Raw genomic sequence first — 16,429 nt, forward strand, 5'->3', positions numbered from 1 at the left:
GGAGACACATCCTTTACTGGGAGACACATCCTTTACTCAGAGTTTTCTTCATCAGGAGAGAATAAACTGTGAGTCTCCTGCAGCAGGTATGTGAGACCAGTTCCCTCACCCCGTCGGTCACGCGCCACCCCGTCGGTCACGCGCCTCCTCGTGCACCAGCAGAACATAAAGTGAGCTGCGCGCGCACGGAGCTCAGCAGTGAAGCAGAGACACAAGAGAGAGAAGACGAGCAGCTGAGAGAGAAGAGAGCTGCGCAGCAGAGAGGACACACGCACACACACACACACACACACACACACACACACACACACACACACACACACACACACACACACACGCACACGCACACACACGAGGCTCCTCTCCTCCGGGAGAGGAGTTGATGGTCCAGCGTGGAAACGGAGCCATGGCGGAGCTGCGGGGCTCCAACACCACGTCCTCGTGGAGCCCGTCCTCCTCCTCCTGGAACCGGTCCTCCTCCTCCTGGAACCGGTCCTCCTTCTCCTGGAACCGGTCCTCCTCCTCTGCGGACCAGGATCGGCTTGGCAGCCTGGAGGACATGGACCTGCCGGCGGACGGGTCCCCGGGCCTGCGCGTGCTCATCTCCGTCGTGTACGCGCTGGTGTGCGCCGCCGGGCTGCTCGGGAACCTGCTGGTCTTCTTCCTGATGAAGACGCGCCGCGGCCGCCGGAAGCGCTCCAGCATCAGCCTCTTCATCCTCAACCTGGCCGTCACGGACTTCCAGTTCGTGCTCACGCTGCCCTTCTGGGCCGCGGACACGGCCCTGGACTTCAGCTGGCCGTTCGGGCACGCCATGTGCAAGATCGTCCTGTCCGTCACGGTGATGAACATGTACGCCAGCGTCTTCTTCCTCACGGCCATGAGCGTGACGCGCTACTGGGCCGTGGCCTCGGCGCTGAAGGACCGGACCCGGGCCCAGCGGCTGTGCCCCGTGCGCTGGGTGATCTTCGGGCTGTGGGTGTCGGCCTCGGCGGCCTCGCTGCCCACGGCCGTGTTCTCCACGGTGCGCAGCGTGGCCGGGGAGCGGCTCTGCCTGCTGGGCTTCCCGGACGGCCAGTCGTGGCTGGCGCTGTACCACCTGCAGAAGATCCTGGTGGCCTTCGTGTTGCCCATGCTGGTGGTCAGCGTGTGTTACCTGCTGCTGCTGCGCTTCGTGCGCCTGCGCAGCATGAGCGGCGAGCAGGTGACGCGCAGGTCGCGCGTAACGCGCTCCGTCACCATCGTGGTCCTGTCCTTCTTCCTCTGCTGGATGCCCAACCACGCCATCACCTTCTGGGGCGTGCTGGTCAAGTTCAACGTGGTCAACTGGGACCGGACGTACTACATGGTGCACACGTACGTGCACCCGGTGACCGTGTGCCTGGCGCACACCAACAGCTGCCTGAACCCGGTGCTGTACTGCCTTATGCGCCGCGAGTTCCGCCAGAAGATCAAGGACCTCTTCTGGAGGATCTCCTCCCGCGGAGGCACCGCCAGCTGCCCCCTGAGGCCCTGCTCCGGCACGGTGCGCGCGCAGCCGGACGACACGCAGGTCGTCATCCCGCTGAACACCGTGGAGACCGACAACTGCGGACTGTCGGTGCTCACGGACCCGGGAGACACGGACCAGGACCCAGGAGACACGGACACGCTGCAGGACCAGACCTCTGAGTGATGAAGAGAAGACTCCTCTTCATCACTCAGAGCAACAGGAAGTGTCTCGCTACTCTTCAGACCTCATGTTGGGACCTTTTACCTCTGAAGACTTACAGGACTCAGAGACATCACAGCTGTTCCTGTTAAATGTGATCGTGTCTTCCTGTGAAACGCAGAGCAGAAGAAAAAACTCGTGCGTAATTTGCGCATCTTGTGCGTAAAACCATCCGGCTCGTTTCCCGCCACAGGGATGCTGACGCTGTTCTTTTGCCTTTAGGAGGCAGACTTTCTTTCTTTGTTGTAAATGGTTCTGTGGAGTTCCCTCCGTGCTGACGTCATGAGCTTCAACCTGTGGATTATTAGTGACGTGTTGTGTGGCTTCTATGTAAAAGTGAATGTATAAAAAACATTTTAAAAAGCCAAAGCACACTGGAGAATAAAGTGTTGAGCTTTGTGTTGGCATTGTTTGGTTCGGTTTCAGTCGGTTCATCTGTGGTGCGTTCAGGGGCTCGGGCTCACTGACATCTGTGTGTCTGCGTGCAGCAGCTTCAGAGATGCTGGAACACAACAGGAGAGATTTTACTGGACAGTTTGAGAAAAGTGACTTCAACGTCAGCGTCAACGTAATATTCATAACTTCACAACTGAAACGGCTATAAAACAGTTTGGAAACATGAGTGAGGCAAGCCAGGAGTTTTAGGAAGGTTTGATGAGATGACAGGTGCTGGAGATGATTTGCTGGTTTGGAGATGAGCACACACACACACACACACACACACACACAAAGACCCCAAAATGACAGCAGGTCTACATATAAATATAGCTGTACCTCTTTCATTTGGTGCGCTGTGAGCAAAAGGCATCGTTTTAAAACAAATATTTGGATTGTAATGAATTGTTCAATGATTGTCAAGTTAAAAAAATGAAATATTTGACAACTACAGCATTAACCTCTTCACACAGACATAAGTGGGCAACTAAAAAGAGACACAACTACAAGAAACACCATTTGTGGATTTATTTGCACAGACTGCACTTTCATTTAAAGTTTGTCCTGTTTGCTAGCTCTGATGTCATCATCTGCAGGCAGCCAGCATTGAACCACCTGTTGCACTTATTACACTGAATCTGAAAAAGGAAAAATTGAATTTGACAGAGACTTTCCTTCAAACATGAATTCCATCCTGAATGTCACAGCTACCATGGTACAAATGCAAATAGGACAAGGCACAGTACATGGACATAACTGAGTGGCTTTGTACAGATATAAAATGTTCCTGAGACTTTGCCGGACAATGAAGCCTTTTTCTCCCATGTTCTCTTTTTAATACACACATTCCTTTAATCTTTAAACAAAGTGAACCATTTTGTTTGCATTGCCAAGATTCAAACACGGGTTGTCACCGAGCAACACAGGAGATGCCACGAGAAAGTGAACACAAGAGGAAGGTCAAAACCAAAGCGGCAGACTGGATGCATCTTCTGGACACTCTTGGCAATAACATTTGTTTACTGAAGTACTTTGAATGATCTGCCTTCCCGCGACCGTCTCAAGTCTTGCCTTTCTTTTTGTTCGATGAAAAATAAAATTTGGCTGCTGTGGCAAAAAAAACAAAACACCTATAGAACGTGTCATCCGACGTACTGCGGTCTGTTGCAATGTTGTGAGTCAGGCAAGTTTGTGTCACCGTCCTGTAACATGGGAATATTAGGTAAACAAATATAATAAGTTTGTATTTATATAACAGTTTTTGATCTCATTTTGTGTTTAGGAAGATACATACGTACCACAGTTAAGGTACAACTTCAATTAATGTGTGTGACTATTGTAGCCTGCATGGACAGAACAAAAACATCAATATCCTTTGTAAGTACATTAAATGGCATTCTGATTGAATAAAAGACATTCGCCTTTTTTGGAGAAGAATTACTCTTAGCGTCTTTGGAGCATGGAGACACACGGCTGTCTTCAACAGCAAAGTCATCCTGTAAGACATGCAAAGGTATCAGTAAAAATTACAAATGGACATTTCAAAAGAACAGAAATAAATACAGACCAAGTTCATTGATAAGTAGAACTTGGTTCCAACAGCCTGCTACTAAAAAAGGCGCTCATGAGATTCCTTGGGATAGTGGGGGTATTACCGGTGTTTCTGCAGGAATTTCTCTTCGGTTGTGGCACCTCTTACTGACTTGCTATGGCTAGAGCTCAGTTTGTGTGGTCGACTGAGTGCCAGGAAGCTTTCAGTAATGTCAAGAGTCTTGTGTTCAGCTCTAGTTGCTCCCCGGTTTGACCACCCCTTTGTGTCGCAGGATGCCAGCCACATAGGAGCGGAGGGCGGTGTTGCTGCAGGAGGATGAGCAGGGAGCTGACAGAGCAGTGGAGAAGGAGGCGTTGATCTGGGCCCTGCAACATTTTGCAGTCGCCCTCTCGTTGTCCATGCAGGTGTGCAGGTGGGCGGGGCAGAGTGGGTCGTCAGGAGAGCGAGAGGACACCTGTGGGTCATTAGTGGCCACTCACTGAAGAGCTCTTTCCTCCTCCCCCCAAAATGCCAGGTTGGGTTTGTGCACAATCAGATTTGCCTGTTTGGTATAACTATCTAAACTATTTGTTGGTAAACTACTCACTTCTGTGTATTCCCTCCTTTTTGTCATCTCCACACAGCCTGGTTTGTGACAACAATGAGTATTCAAAATGGCAGGTAAGCATGTACTTGCCCTAATGATGTCTAACATTCACAATATATTTCCTCCTCAACTTGAAAGGAAATAAACACAACAGCCGTGTCTACTACGAACACTTTACGAAGTACACTGCAATACAGCGCACTAACATCTGTGCGCTGATAAGCGCTGTATCAAATGGAACATTTACGTTAACCAATTGGCGGAAGTGACGTATGCAAATCTGTTTGCGGCACCCGCGAAACTGAAGCTGACAAAATGAACACACTTCTTACGCTATTTCTGTCCCCCTTTCTCCAACCCGTGTGGAAACTGCGACACCGACACAATCGTGGCAGTAGGATATAAATAAATGAAAAGCTGGCGGAAAGGGCTCCTCTTCTGCTACGTAGCCAAGATGGCGCCCGTTTAGTGCGAGCAGTTTCCATCGTTTTTACACTGAATTTTGACCGTTTGCAGTGCGCCATCCGGGTACTTTCAGTGCACTGAATTCTGCTGGTTTTGTCAGCGTGGCGCACTAAGCACTGAAAATAAAATATGAAATATGTTTTTTAGATGGCCAAAGCAGTGATGGCGTCCTTCCCTGAATCACCTCACATGGCCTTTGGGACATAATTGGCCGAAATGGCTAAGGAACTGGAAAACATGGTACTTTTTTTTTTTTAAATCAATCTCCATTAAAAAAAATAGTTTGTGGCATTTGTCAACTCAAGAAAATAGGGAAAATATTGTTTCTCAACACACAATTACCCAATGGGTCTTAAGAATTGTCTAATTATGTAATATGTATAAACAGTCTGCATGCGCACCATTTCCTTCGGTCATTGAGTGCCTCCATCAAACTGCCGATCTCCAAAAATTGGAGAATATTATCTACATCTTGTTTCATTTGCACTATGGTAGCTGTGAAATTCAGTATTGAATTCATGTTTGAAGGAAAGTCTCAAATTCAATTGTTTAATTTCTCCTTTCAGATTCAGTGTTATAAGTGCAACCGGTGGTTCAATGCTGGCTGCCTACAGAAGACATCAAAGCGAGAAAACATGGCAAACTGTAAATGGAAGTGCAGTTTGTGCAAATAAATCCACAAACCGTGTTTCTCGTAGTTTTGTCTGTCTGAAGAAGTTACTGCTTTATTTATCCTAACTTTAGGAGACAATAATGAGACAAACCTGAAAAATGAGATCACAGACAAGCGCGACCATCCAAAAACTCACTTGGAGCCCAAAAAACCCAAAACCTTCCAACTCCGTCATACTGGAGCAGCTCTAAGGTCACAACCAACCCAGCAGTGATAACTGCTCCAACTAATGTGGAAGTCCTGTTTAAACTGCACACCCCCCAAACAAAGCTAACCTCACTGAACCCTAGTCTTCATGTAGATTAGCAGGAGGCTTTTTAAAACACTGAAGCCAGCAGCTCTGGATGTGTCCGATACAACTGCTCTGGCCGCACACCACACAAAAGCAAACCCCAAAGCCCCCCCCCCCCCTCCTCCAAAAAAAAACCATGATCCAACGAACTGCGTATCTTTCACCTAACAGGGACACTCCACAAAAGTCCAAACAAACACTGTCACTCAATGTATTCCCCCCCCCAGACACACCGTGTCTCACAAACAGCCTCTACAAATCAAATTAATCCCGGCCAATCATTGTGCACAAACCCTACCCGGCGTCTCGGAGAGAGAGAGGTCAAGCCAGAGGTCAGGGCCTCTTAAGTGAGTGGCCACTGATGACCCGCAGGTGTCTCCACTCTCCTAACGACCCACTCTGCCCCGCCCACCCGCACACCTGCAGGGACAACGACCAGTGGCAGGGAGGGTCGTCACAATGAGAAGAATTTTAAAGACTTCAAGTTTATCGATCTGTTTTCATACATCATAAATATTATATCATCATTTCATTTGAGCTTCTGGCTCCTCTGTGCTGCGTACCGCCCCCTCATTTTTAAGATTGAGTTCATATTCTGTCACAAGCATCACTGACCTCCTCTGAGGGGCTCGTGTAGGTTGAGACAAACTAGTGATGATGTCATCCGAGTCATCAGGAGTAATAAGGCTGGAGGCGGCGGAGCTTAAAGGGTTAATGGAGGAACACATTAACTTCAGAACTCTGCAGAAGAGGGGACATATATACATTAATAAATTCATGTGTTCCCTGACCAGATTACGCCGCCGGAGACGTCAGTGTGGATTGAGGAGGAGCTTCCAGGCCTTTGTGTCCTCGCTGTGCGGAGCGTCGCTGACAGGAAGCGGCAGGATTGCTTGACGGTGAAATTAATCTTCCCCTTCATAAAATGTTCCAGGCGGATGTTTGCAGAGCAAATATGTCTTCATGCGGACAGGAAGAGATGCTCGGAAAAGAGGTGCCGCATCAAATAAACGGCAAAGGCCCGAAGATGAGGAGCGACCATCTCCTCTGAGGTTCAATAAAGATGCTACAGTTAATATCATTTAACTGATCATCTTCATAGAAATACTCAGACATGAGGCATATTTTGCTTATTTAAAACAATTTAAGAAGTCACCACAGATCTGCAGCGAGAATTTTGGCGTCTGATTCTCTGTTAGAGGAAACATGTATGAGGAAGGAAAAGCTGCATTCTCTCTCCTGACCACCAGGGGGCGACTCCTCAGGTTGTATAGAAGTCTATGCTTCATGCGTTAAAGCTGCATTCTCTCTCCTGACCACCAGGGGGCGACTCCTCAGGTTGTATAGAAGTCTATGCTTCATGTGTTAAAGCTGCATTCTCTCTCCTGACCACCAGGGGGCGACTCCTCTGGTTGTATAGAAGTCTATGCTTCATGTGTTAAAGCTGCATTCTCTCTCCTGACCACCAGGGGGCAATAGGTTTGACTTAAAAGACAAAAGACTCTCTGATTGTTTTTGTGGTTTTAGTTTCAGGACAAAATGAAAAAGCAGAAACGTGATTTCATTCTCCTTCATGAGCAAACTTTATTGACGACATGCTGACAATGAAGATGATGAAGACAACGATGAAGATGACGTCAGCGCTTGGCAGAGCGAGTCACTGCTCTAGCAAACTGCTCACAGTGGACCCGCCCGTCAGCTCCAACTCCCGCCTCCTTCAGCAGCTCGTCCACTGACAACAGAGACACAGCTGTCAATCAAAGGTCTGCTGGAGGACACGCGTGTGCAGCTGAAGGCGTGTTCATGTCACAGCACAGTTACTGAAAACTTTAAGGGCTTCATGTGAAAGAAGAAAACCAAAAATAATGTTGCATTTATTCTATTATTTATTTCAGATATTTTATTTATTTATCTATTTATGTATGTTATTTATTCAATCTATCTAATGTCTTTATTTTTTATATATATATATATATATATATATATATATATATATATATATATATATATATATATATATATAAAATTGTATTTATATTATGTGAAAAACAAATCATCAATATGTTTGTTTTATAAGAAATTAAATACTTGGGTGTATAATAAATAAATGACTTCATTAATACATGAACTTAGTCATGAGATAACTGTTGGAGCATCCTGTGTGCAGCTGGTTTGGCTGCAAAGAGTCCCCCTCTTATCATCGTTATCGACTCCTGGTGACCTCCTGGTGACCTCCTGGTGACCTTGTGTTGAATTACTTGACCTGAGCTCTCATCAGACCGATGAGTGAAACAGCTGCGAGTTTAAATCTGTCTCACCAACCAATTAAACATTTGTTTAAGAATCTTCAGAATTATTCTATTCTTAAATAACTGTGTTCCTTCTTCCCTCTCAATCACTAAAGACGTGTGATTAAAGACGGGTGTTGTTACAGCAGAAGCCCGGATAAAGAGGACATGAGGTCACCCTCGCGCTCCGTCAGCCGCTCGCCCGGGCCCGTGAGCTTGGCCCTCAGCTCGGAGGACAGGAGGAAGCCCCTCTGCTCCTTGTCGGCCATCTTCATGGCCTCCAGGATCTCCTGCTCCGGCGCCTCCTGCTGGAGCTGCCGGTGCATGATGCTCAGGAAGGTGGAGAAGTCCAGCTCTCCGCCCACATCTGCAGGAGCACATCTGTAGTTACTGGACTATGAGACTAAGCTATTACTGGACTAAAAGTCTATAACTTTTACTGGACTATATGTCTTTTTATAACCAATGTTTAACCCATAACATCTTACACCCCGCCCACTTTTTAACATCCAATCAAATGTGGAAGACTTCATTTGAATCCGTCCTCACTGGGAATGAATCCACAAAGTCAGCAGCTCCAACAACCTTTGACCGTCAACCACCTGCTGCCACGGCTCTTTCCTTTTCTTACCGTCAACATTTCTTTACAGTGTTATTTTTTAATGATTAACTGGTGAGTTTATGTCTCAAAGTTTGAGTTTATATTTCAAAGTGGTGTCAACAGCAAAGTCTGTTTTAATGTCTGTCCTCCTGAGACTCTGACAACATTTATCACAACCGGTCAGAAGCCTGCCGCTCCATTGCTCTGTATATGGACAGGTGAGCCGGACTCAGGTGTACCTGTGCTGTGACTCAGCAGGTGTCTCTGCACCTCGTTGGGGGTGGGGTTTGACCCCAGGCATCGCATCACCGTGATCAGCTCCCGGGCTTCAATCTTCCCCTTCAGCTGCCGGTCGTACAGAGAGAAGCACTCCTTGAACTCTGCGACACACAGAAGCATCCGAGGCTTCAAACCGCTGGTTCAAAAACTTTATTATATATATTTTTATAATCTTTTATTAATCCCACACTGGGGAAATTATTTCAACAACTACAAAAAGACAGAAAACAACTACAAAGAGACACAAAACAACTACAAAGAGACACAAAACGACCTCAAAGAGACATGAAGAACTACAAAGAGACACAAAAAGACCGCAAAGAGACACAAAGAACTACAAAGAGACACAAAACGACCGCAAAGAGACATAAATAACTACAAAGAGACACAAAACAACTTCAAAGAGACACAAAACCGTTCTTTGGACTTCCTGCATGACTGTGTTGAGTCTGCCGTTTCATAATCGACCAAACTGACCCATCGGCCACTTCATGTACAGCGAACACACGATTAAGCTCCATAACTAGAGCTCGTCCATCCGTCCCCTCGTTAGAGCGAGTCCAGAACCTTTGTGAGCACAGCGGGAGGAGGAAGTGGGCTGCAGAACAAGTGTTGCTTTGTTGGAGGCTGTCCAGTGGAAACCAGCAGAATGTATTCCTTCTCTAAGAAATGTGATTTTTAAAAGCAGCCTGAAAGCGCCTGGAGGCGTTTAAGCAGCGCGCATCTCACCGTTAATCTGGTCCTGAGTCAGGAACTTGGCCTGGGATGAAAGCATGAAGAAAACATCACAATGAGCTTTGAAAAGGAAGAAAGTAGGTGAACTCTTCACAGATGAACGGCAGCAGCTCACCATCGTGTCTGCAGGCTGCAACTCAGCTCAGGAAACTGATCCAGGGTCTGTAAGATGAGGACTGTAACGGAGGAGGAGGAGGACACGCCCTCTTTAGAGCCTCATGGTCACTGCTCTCTGTTCTCCAGTTCATCTGAAATCCATTAAGTTTAGTGTTCAATCACCTTAACGCATCCCCTGTCAATCAACCTGTAGCCCCACCCCTAAAGCATTTGTTGTCAATCACCTCATAGCCCCGCCCCTAAAGCCTCCCATGTCAATCACTTCGTAGCCCCGCCCCTAAAGCATCCTCTGTCAATCATCTTGTAGCCCCACCCCTAAAGAAGCAGCTTTAGCAGCTTTAATACATGAAGCATAGACATCTATACAACCAGAGGAGTCTCCCCCTGGTGGTCAGGAGAGATAATGCAGCTTTAACACGTTACGTGTGTGTGTGTCGTGTGTGTATCATGTGTGTGTGGGTTCTCAGTCCTCTCATGAACACGTTACACTCTCCTCTTCTTCCCCTGCAGCTGTTCTATATGCTCATGTTCATGAAACCTGAATAATAATGTGAGTGTTTTGTTGTTTGTGTTGAACTCAAAGCCTCACCGTGTTTCCTCTCATCAGAGAGTGCTGCAAGTAATTAGTGAGCAACACCTGAGATCGACCTCCTCAATTATTACTGACAACGCAACACACACACTCACGATCACACACACACACACACACACACACACACACACACACACCTCCCAGGTGTAATTTACATCCAAAGACAATAAAATAATTATGTGATCTTCTCTCTCTGTGCCGAGGTGTTAATGTGGAACACACAGTGTTCTATATTTCAACAACAGGTGTGTGTGTGTGTGTGTGTGTGTGTGTGTGTGTGTGTGTGTGTGTGTGTGTGTGTGTGTGTGTGTGTGTATTAATCTGATCGCTCAGGTAGAAACCTTTCAACAGTTTGAATCCACATTTCTGTTCAGATGGAAGATCCTGAAGTTTTATTTCCTCCTCAAAGTGCAGATGAGATGAATCTAAAGAAGTTCAGTCAGACCTCCTGAGAACAAACTGAACATATTTAACTCTCATCACATTCCTTCTGTTGTACATTTCTGAATACAAAATGTTAGAAATATTAAATTTAGGTTGATAACATTCAGAATATCGTCATATGTAATATTTCTATTAATTTATGGTATTAAAGAATGAACCATGGACAAGACAATACATATTGTAAAGTCAGACATAGTGAATATTAATCTCAACTTCAAAGTTTTTAAATAAATTCAAGGTGATGACGGAATGAAATGTTCTGTGTGTTCAATCGGAAGGTGACACAAATACCTCGAAACTCACATAAATATACTTCATCCAGAGGACTCAATAGTTTTTTTTAATGAAAGACTATTGACTCCCCTCTCAATGAAGGCGCTTTAAAAACTTTTCTTTCATTTCTTTTTAATACTTTTTAAGACTGTTCAAATACATATTCTTGTTATTTTTGTCTTTATTCATTTTTTATTAACATCTTGCTATTTTGTGCTGTCGTTATTTTCATTGAAAAGGTGAAACAAACGTTTTGTAATAAACCGGAATCAGTAGAAAGTTCCACTCGGAGGTGTTTTTAGGTTGAACCGCAACTTCCGGCATAACTTCCGACGGAAAGTGTGTTCGTTTGGTATTTAAATATATGTTATTCCCCCCTTCATTTATTTAACATTGTATTATATTTCTGAAGTTAACACCATCTTGATAGTTTTTCATGTTCAAACCGTGAAACCTTTTTTTTTTTGCAAACCGGAAGTCACCGTAACGGAACTATTGTGAGCTGGAGAAAGTTCCACTCGGACGTGTTTTTAAGTCGAACAGCAACTTCCGGCAGATGACTAGTTAGAAGAAGGTGAAAGTGTGCGCTGGAGACTTTAAACCGGGAGTCTGTTGGACTGTTCCCGGACAGAAACCACCGCCGGGGTCTCGCTGACGCGGCCATTGAGCAGCTTCACTCACCCGGATCCCAGAACCCAGCGCACCGGCTCCGCTGACGTCACCAGAACCAGAAACCCAGGAAACTGGACGCTCGTTAAACCCTCCACCCCCTCCACCCTCTGCCGTTTGTGTATGTTTTCTTCCCACGCGGCCATTACGGACAACATTCCTCTTTCGCGCGTGCACTGGGGCCGGTTTGGTCATTTTAATGGGAGGCGCCCCGCCGCGCACGAGTGGACATCGCGGGCGACAGCAGCGAGCAGCACCCCGGGGCGCCCGGCCGCCGCCCGTCCACCCCGTCCGGCGCACATGGAGTCCCTGGCCGGCTATGTGTACAAGGCGGCCAGCGAGGGCCGCGTCCTGACCCTGGCCGCGCTGCTGCACAACCACAGCGAGGCGGAGGTGCGCTACCTGCTGGGTCACGTGACGCAGGTGGCGGGCCAGAGGTCTACGCCCCTCATCATCGCTGCCCGCAACGGCCACGACAAGGTGGTCCGGCTGCTGGTGGACCACTACCAGCTGGACCCGGAACAGACCGGCACCGTGCGGTTCGACGGGTAAGAGGGCCGTACTACTGTGAAGAAGTACTACGTTACTGTGTAGAAGTACTACTGCCTCTGTGTAGAAGTACTACTGCCTCTGTGTAGAAGTTCTACGTTACTGTGTAGAAGTACTACGTTACTGTGGAGAAGTACTGCGTTACTGTGTAGAGTACGGCAGTACTATGTTATTGTGTAGTACTACGCCACTGAGGTACTATAGTTCTACTTTACTGTAGAGAAGTAGAAGTACTAATGCCTCTGTGGAGAAGTACTAATGCCTCTGTGGAGAAGTACTACTGCCTCTGTGGAGAAGTACTACTGGCACTGTGGAGAAGTACTACTGCACTGTGGAAAAGTACTACTGCCTTTGAACTGCATCCAACTATAATTAATAATTAATTATAGTTTTATCTTAATCTGTAATAAAGGATCATTTAATTTAAGTTTTCTTAAAGTGAAGTTTTGAACCTCAGGTCACAACCAGTTCTTCTTCTCTGGGAATCGAAACTATGAACTGGTTGGTCCAGCTGGCCACGCCCACTCTGTGATGTCCGAGGTCAGTTTGAGGTCAGTTAGAGGTTGAGGTCAGGTTGAAGTCATTTAGAGGTCAGTTTGAGGTTGAGGTCAGTTTGAGGTCAGTTTGAGGTCAGTTTGAAGTCAGTTTGAGGTCGGTTTGAGGTCAGTTTGAGGGCAGTTTGAGGGCAGTTTGAGGTCAGTTCCTGACTCTCCTGTCCCTCCTCAGCTACGTGATCGACGGGGCCACGGCTCTGTGGTGCGCGGCCGGAGCCGGCCACTTCCAAGTGGTGCGCCTGCTGCTGAACCACCGCGCCAACGTGAACCACACCACCGTCACCAACTCCACGCCGCTGCGGGCCGCCTGCTTCGACGGGCGGCTTGACATCGTTCGCTACCTGGTGGAGCACAACGCCGACATCCGCATCACCAACAAGTACAACAACACCTGCCTGATGATCGCCGCCTACAAGGGCCACGCCGACGTGGTCCAGTTCCTGCTGGCGCAGGGGGCGGACCCCGACGCCAAGGCGCACTGCGGCGCCACCGCGCTGCACTTCGCGGCCGAGGCGGGCCACCTGGAGATCGTGAAGGAGCTGGTGCGCTGCCGGGCCGGCATGGCGGTGAACGGGCACGGCATGACGCCGCTGAAGGTGGCGGCGGAGAGCTGCAAGGCGGACGTGGTGGAGCTGCTGCTGGCGCACGCCGACTGCGACCCGCGCAGCCGCATCGAGGCTCTGGAGCTGCTGGGCGCCTCGTTCGCCAACGACCGCGAGAACTACGACATCCAGCGGACGTACCACTACCTGCGCCTGGCCATGGTGGAGCGGCACAGCGACCCGGAGCGCGCCGTGGCCAAAGAGCTGCCGTCGCCCGCCGTGGAGGCGTACGGCGGGCGCGCCGAGTGCCGGACGCTCCGCGAGCTGGAGGCCATCCGGGCGGACCGGGACGCCCTGCACATGGAGGGCCTGATGATCCGGGAGCGGGTCCTGGGCTCGGACAACATCGACGTGTCGCACCCCATCATCTACCGCGGCGCCGTGTACGCCGACAACATGGAGTTTGAGCAGTGCATCAAGCTGTGGCTGCACGCGCTGCGCCTGCGCCAGAAGGGCAACCGCAACACGCACAAGGACCTGCTACGCTTCGCCCAGGTGTTCTCCCAGATGGTGCACCTGAAAGAGCCGGTGCCGGCCGCCGCCGTGGAGCAGGTGCTGAGCTGCAGCGTGCTGGAGATCCGACGCAGCATGGCGCGCGTGGACGCGGCGGCCGAGACGGAGCTGCCGCAGGCGCTGGACAACTACGAGTCTAACGTGTTCACCTTCCTGTACCTCACCTGCATCTCCACCAAGACCGGCTGCGGCGGCGACGAGACGGCGCGCGCCCGCATCAACAAGCACATCTACGACCTGGTGCGGCTGGACCCGCGGTCCCGCGACGGCGCGGCGCTGCTGCACCTGGCCATCAGCTCCAGCACGCCGGTGGACGACTTCCACACCAACGACGTGTGCAGTTTCCCCAGCGCGCAGGTCACCAAGCTGCTGCTGGACTGCGGCGCGCAGGCCAACGCCGTGGACCACGAGGGCAACACGCCGCTGCACGTCATCGTGCAGTACAACCGGCCCATCAGCGACTTCCTCACGCTGCACGCCATCATCATCAGCCTGGTGGAGGCCGGCGCGCACACCGACATGACCAACAAGCAGAAGAAGACGCCGCTGGACAAGAGCACCACCGGCGTGTCGGAGATCCTGCTGAAGACGCAGATGAAGATGAGCCTCAAGTGCCTCGCGGCGCGCGCCGTGCGGCGGCACCAGATCTCGTACCGCGACCAGATCCCCAAGACGCTGGAGGAGTTCGTGGAGTTCCACTGAAACCAATGAACACGGTGTTCTTTTAAAAAACATATTTTTTTATCATTTTCTAACGAATCTAAACGGTGCTGAGTCGATGGGCGCTTTTATAAAAACTTTGAGGGTGATTTTTCTTTTTTCTATTAAGTATTAACGCTCGAAAACCTTTCAGAGGACGAACTTCTTTTGTTTTGCCTTACCGTGACGCTGCGCTTTTATTCTGAAAAAACAGTTCTCACTGGATCGACATGAGTTTACAACCAGCTTCTTCTACTTTATATTTAATGCTTCGATGGGAACGCTTGTTTGCGAGAGTCGTATTTTTTCTCTAAAAGTGCACTTTATGGCACAAAGTATGCCGACAGCGTGTTAAAGGACACCTTTCAAAATAAAGCAAAGTCGCTCGTAAAGGCTCAGAACTACAAAAGGGTTCATGAGTTTGGCCATGCCGGGTTCCGTTCTCTCGTGGTTTAAAAAAAAAAAACACAAAACCAAAAATATTCCCTCTGTTGATGCTGGTGCATGAGCTTTTATTTTGAAAAACCTGCATCTGAGGACACAAGCGCAGGAACTTTGAATGTTTTCTCAGACTTTTGAACTGGAACGAGGAAGTCTTTGGTCGAAGAAGAAAAAAAAACAGGAAGAGATTTTACAGAAGTGATGCGGTTCCACCCGGCAGCAGCTGGAGAACTTTTATTTCTTAAAGCATGAACGACTTGTTTTAAAACTTTCTTTGCCTGTTTTATTTATTGCCTCTTGTTTGATGAGAAGTTTCTTTGTTCCTCCTCCTAACCTGTTTGTGCCAAGAACCCAATTGTCTAGAACTCCTCACAGGCGGTTCTAGACAGATGGGTTCTCCTCACAGGCGGTTCTAGACAGATGGGTTCTCCTCACAGGCGGTTCTAGACAGATGGGTTCTCCTCACAGGCGGTTCTAGACAGATGGGTTCTCCTCACAGGCGGTTCTAGACAGATGGGTTCTCCTCACAGGCGGGTTCTAGACGCCAAATGTGTCTAGGACGGGGGTTCTAGACGCGTTCTAAATGTGCAGGTTCTAGAAACGCAAATTCTAGACACACATTTCTCGAATTTGTGTTTCTAGAACCCTCTGTGGCTTTGCCTCCGTTTTGACATGAAACTATAAACCAGACTGAGAAACTGAAGTCTCTTTTCGTCCCGGCGGTTTGAACCCTTCAGTGAGGAAGTCAACGGTTAAACGTGAGCAGCGGAACGTTCTCTTTGGTTCTCCTCCTCCTAGTTTGAGGAGCGTTCCTTCTGTTGATGGTGGAACCTCTTGCCATCCAGCCACTGTATCTCCACCAGGTTCTCTGAAGGGTTCTCCCCTTGTCTAGAGGGTCTCTGGGTCTAGGGGGTCTCTGGGTCTAGAGGTTTTGGGGTCTAGAGGTTTTGGGGCTTTGAGCGGTCGATAACGTCTCATTCATGTCCGACTGCCAGCGTCTTGATTTCTGTCCTGTTGCAGCTGGAAACCTTCATTTAGTTTTCTTTAGTTTCTGTGGCTGAAACGAAGCCAAAGATTCTCAACATCAGCTGTCGTGTACTTCCTGTTGTGTACTTCCTGTTGTGTACTTCCTGCAGAATGAACGCTGTCAAATTAAAAGTCTCCCGTCTGCATTGACCGGCGTCCTGTCTGTTGCTTCACTTCTGACCAGAGTTTTAATCTGAAGCTCCAACAGGAAGCTCAGTTTACGGTTCCATCCAATCAGGTTCTCCGGTTCTTAGACGTCCCGCCCCCTTTCTGACGCACAACACTTATTCTTCAATCGGCCGCAGGAACGAGTCCTGAGCCAGACGGGACTCA

General features: G+C 48.7%; 3 protein-coding genes and 1 long non-coding RNA gene across 4 annotated transcripts; 2 read left to right on the forward strand and 2 right to left on the reverse strand.

Annotated features, from left to right (window-relative positions):
• Nucleotides 1-210: 210 nt before the first annotated feature.
• On the forward strand, nt 211-2,105 carry rxfp3.3b (relaxin family peptide receptor 3.3b). Its single transcript, XM_068603857.1, has one exon. The coding sequence runs from the start codon at nt 383-385 to the stop codon at nt 1,673-1,675; it is 1,293 nt and encodes a 430-aa protein (XP_068459958.1). The 5' UTR covers nt 211-382; the 3' UTR covers nt 1,676-2,105.
• A 1,230-nt stretch (nt 2,106-3,335) lies between these two features.
• On the reverse strand, nt 3,336-4,090 carry LOC137804585 (uncharacterized). The gene is made up of 3 exons (XR_011080142.1): nt 3,802-4,090; nt 3,588-3,642; nt 3,336-3,489 (listed from the first exon to the last, which is right to left on the reverse strand). It is a non-coding gene; the product is annotated as an uncharacterized lncRNA (long non-coding RNA).
• Nucleotides 4,091-7,351: 3,261 nt separating this feature from the next.
• calml4b (calmodulin-like 4b) lies at nt 7,352-9,865 on the reverse strand. The gene is made up of 5 exons (XM_068603637.1): nt 9,733-9,865; nt 9,612-9,642; nt 8,843-8,983; nt 8,181-8,369; nt 7,352-7,446 (listed from the first exon to the last, which is right to left on the reverse strand). The coding sequence occupies exons 1-5, from the start codon at nt 9,733-9,735 to the stop codon at nt 7,352-7,354; spliced, it is 459 nt and encodes a 152-aa protein (XP_068459738.1). The 5' UTR covers nt 9,736-9,865.
• Nucleotides 9,866-11,592: 1,727 nt separating this feature from the next.
• Nucleotides 11,593-16,246, forward strand: fem1b (fem-1 homolog b). Its single transcript, XM_068603949.1, has 3 exons — nt 11,593-12,260; nt 12,988-15,445; nt 15,570-16,246. The coding sequence occupies exons 1-2, from the start codon at nt 11,836-11,838 to the stop codon at nt 14,630-14,632; spliced, it is 2,070 nt and encodes a 689-aa protein (XP_068460050.1). The 5' UTR covers nt 11,593-11,835; the 3' UTR covers nt 14,633-15,445; nt 15,570-16,246.
• Nucleotides 16,247-16,429: the final 183 nt, after the last annotated feature.

The sequence above is a fragment of the Clinocottus analis genome, unplaced genomic scaffold (assembly GCF_023055335.1).
Source record: "Clinocottus analis isolate CAN_PGR_092001 unplaced genomic scaffold, fCliAna1.0.p SCAF_6, whole genome shotgun sequence".
Classification (NCBI taxonomy): Eukaryota; Metazoa; Chordata; class Actinopteri; order Perciformes; family Cottidae; genus Clinocottus; species Clinocottus analis.

Coding starts and splice junctions, on each gene's coding strand:
- rxfp3.3b (XM_068603857.1), top strand. CDS start 383: ATGGTCCAGCGTGGAAACGGAGCCATGGCGGAGCTGCGGGGCTCCAAC.
- fem1b (XM_068603949.1), top strand. CDS start 11,836: ATGTTTTCTTCCCACGCGGCCATTACGGACAACATTCCTCTTTCGCGC. Junction 12,261..12,987: donor GGCACCGTGCGGTTCGACGG/GTAAGAGGGCCG, acceptor GTCCCTCCTCAG/CTACGTGATCGACGGGGCCA.
- calml4b (XM_068603637.1), bottom strand. Junction 8,984..9,611: donor GACTCAGGACCAGATTAACG/GTGAGATGCGCG, acceptor TGTGTGTCGCAG/AGTTCAAGGAGTGCTTCTCT. Junction 8,370..8,842: donor CCTGCTGAGTCACAGCACAG/GTACACCTGAGT, acceptor GTGCTCCTGCAG/ATGTGGGCGGAGAGCTGGAC.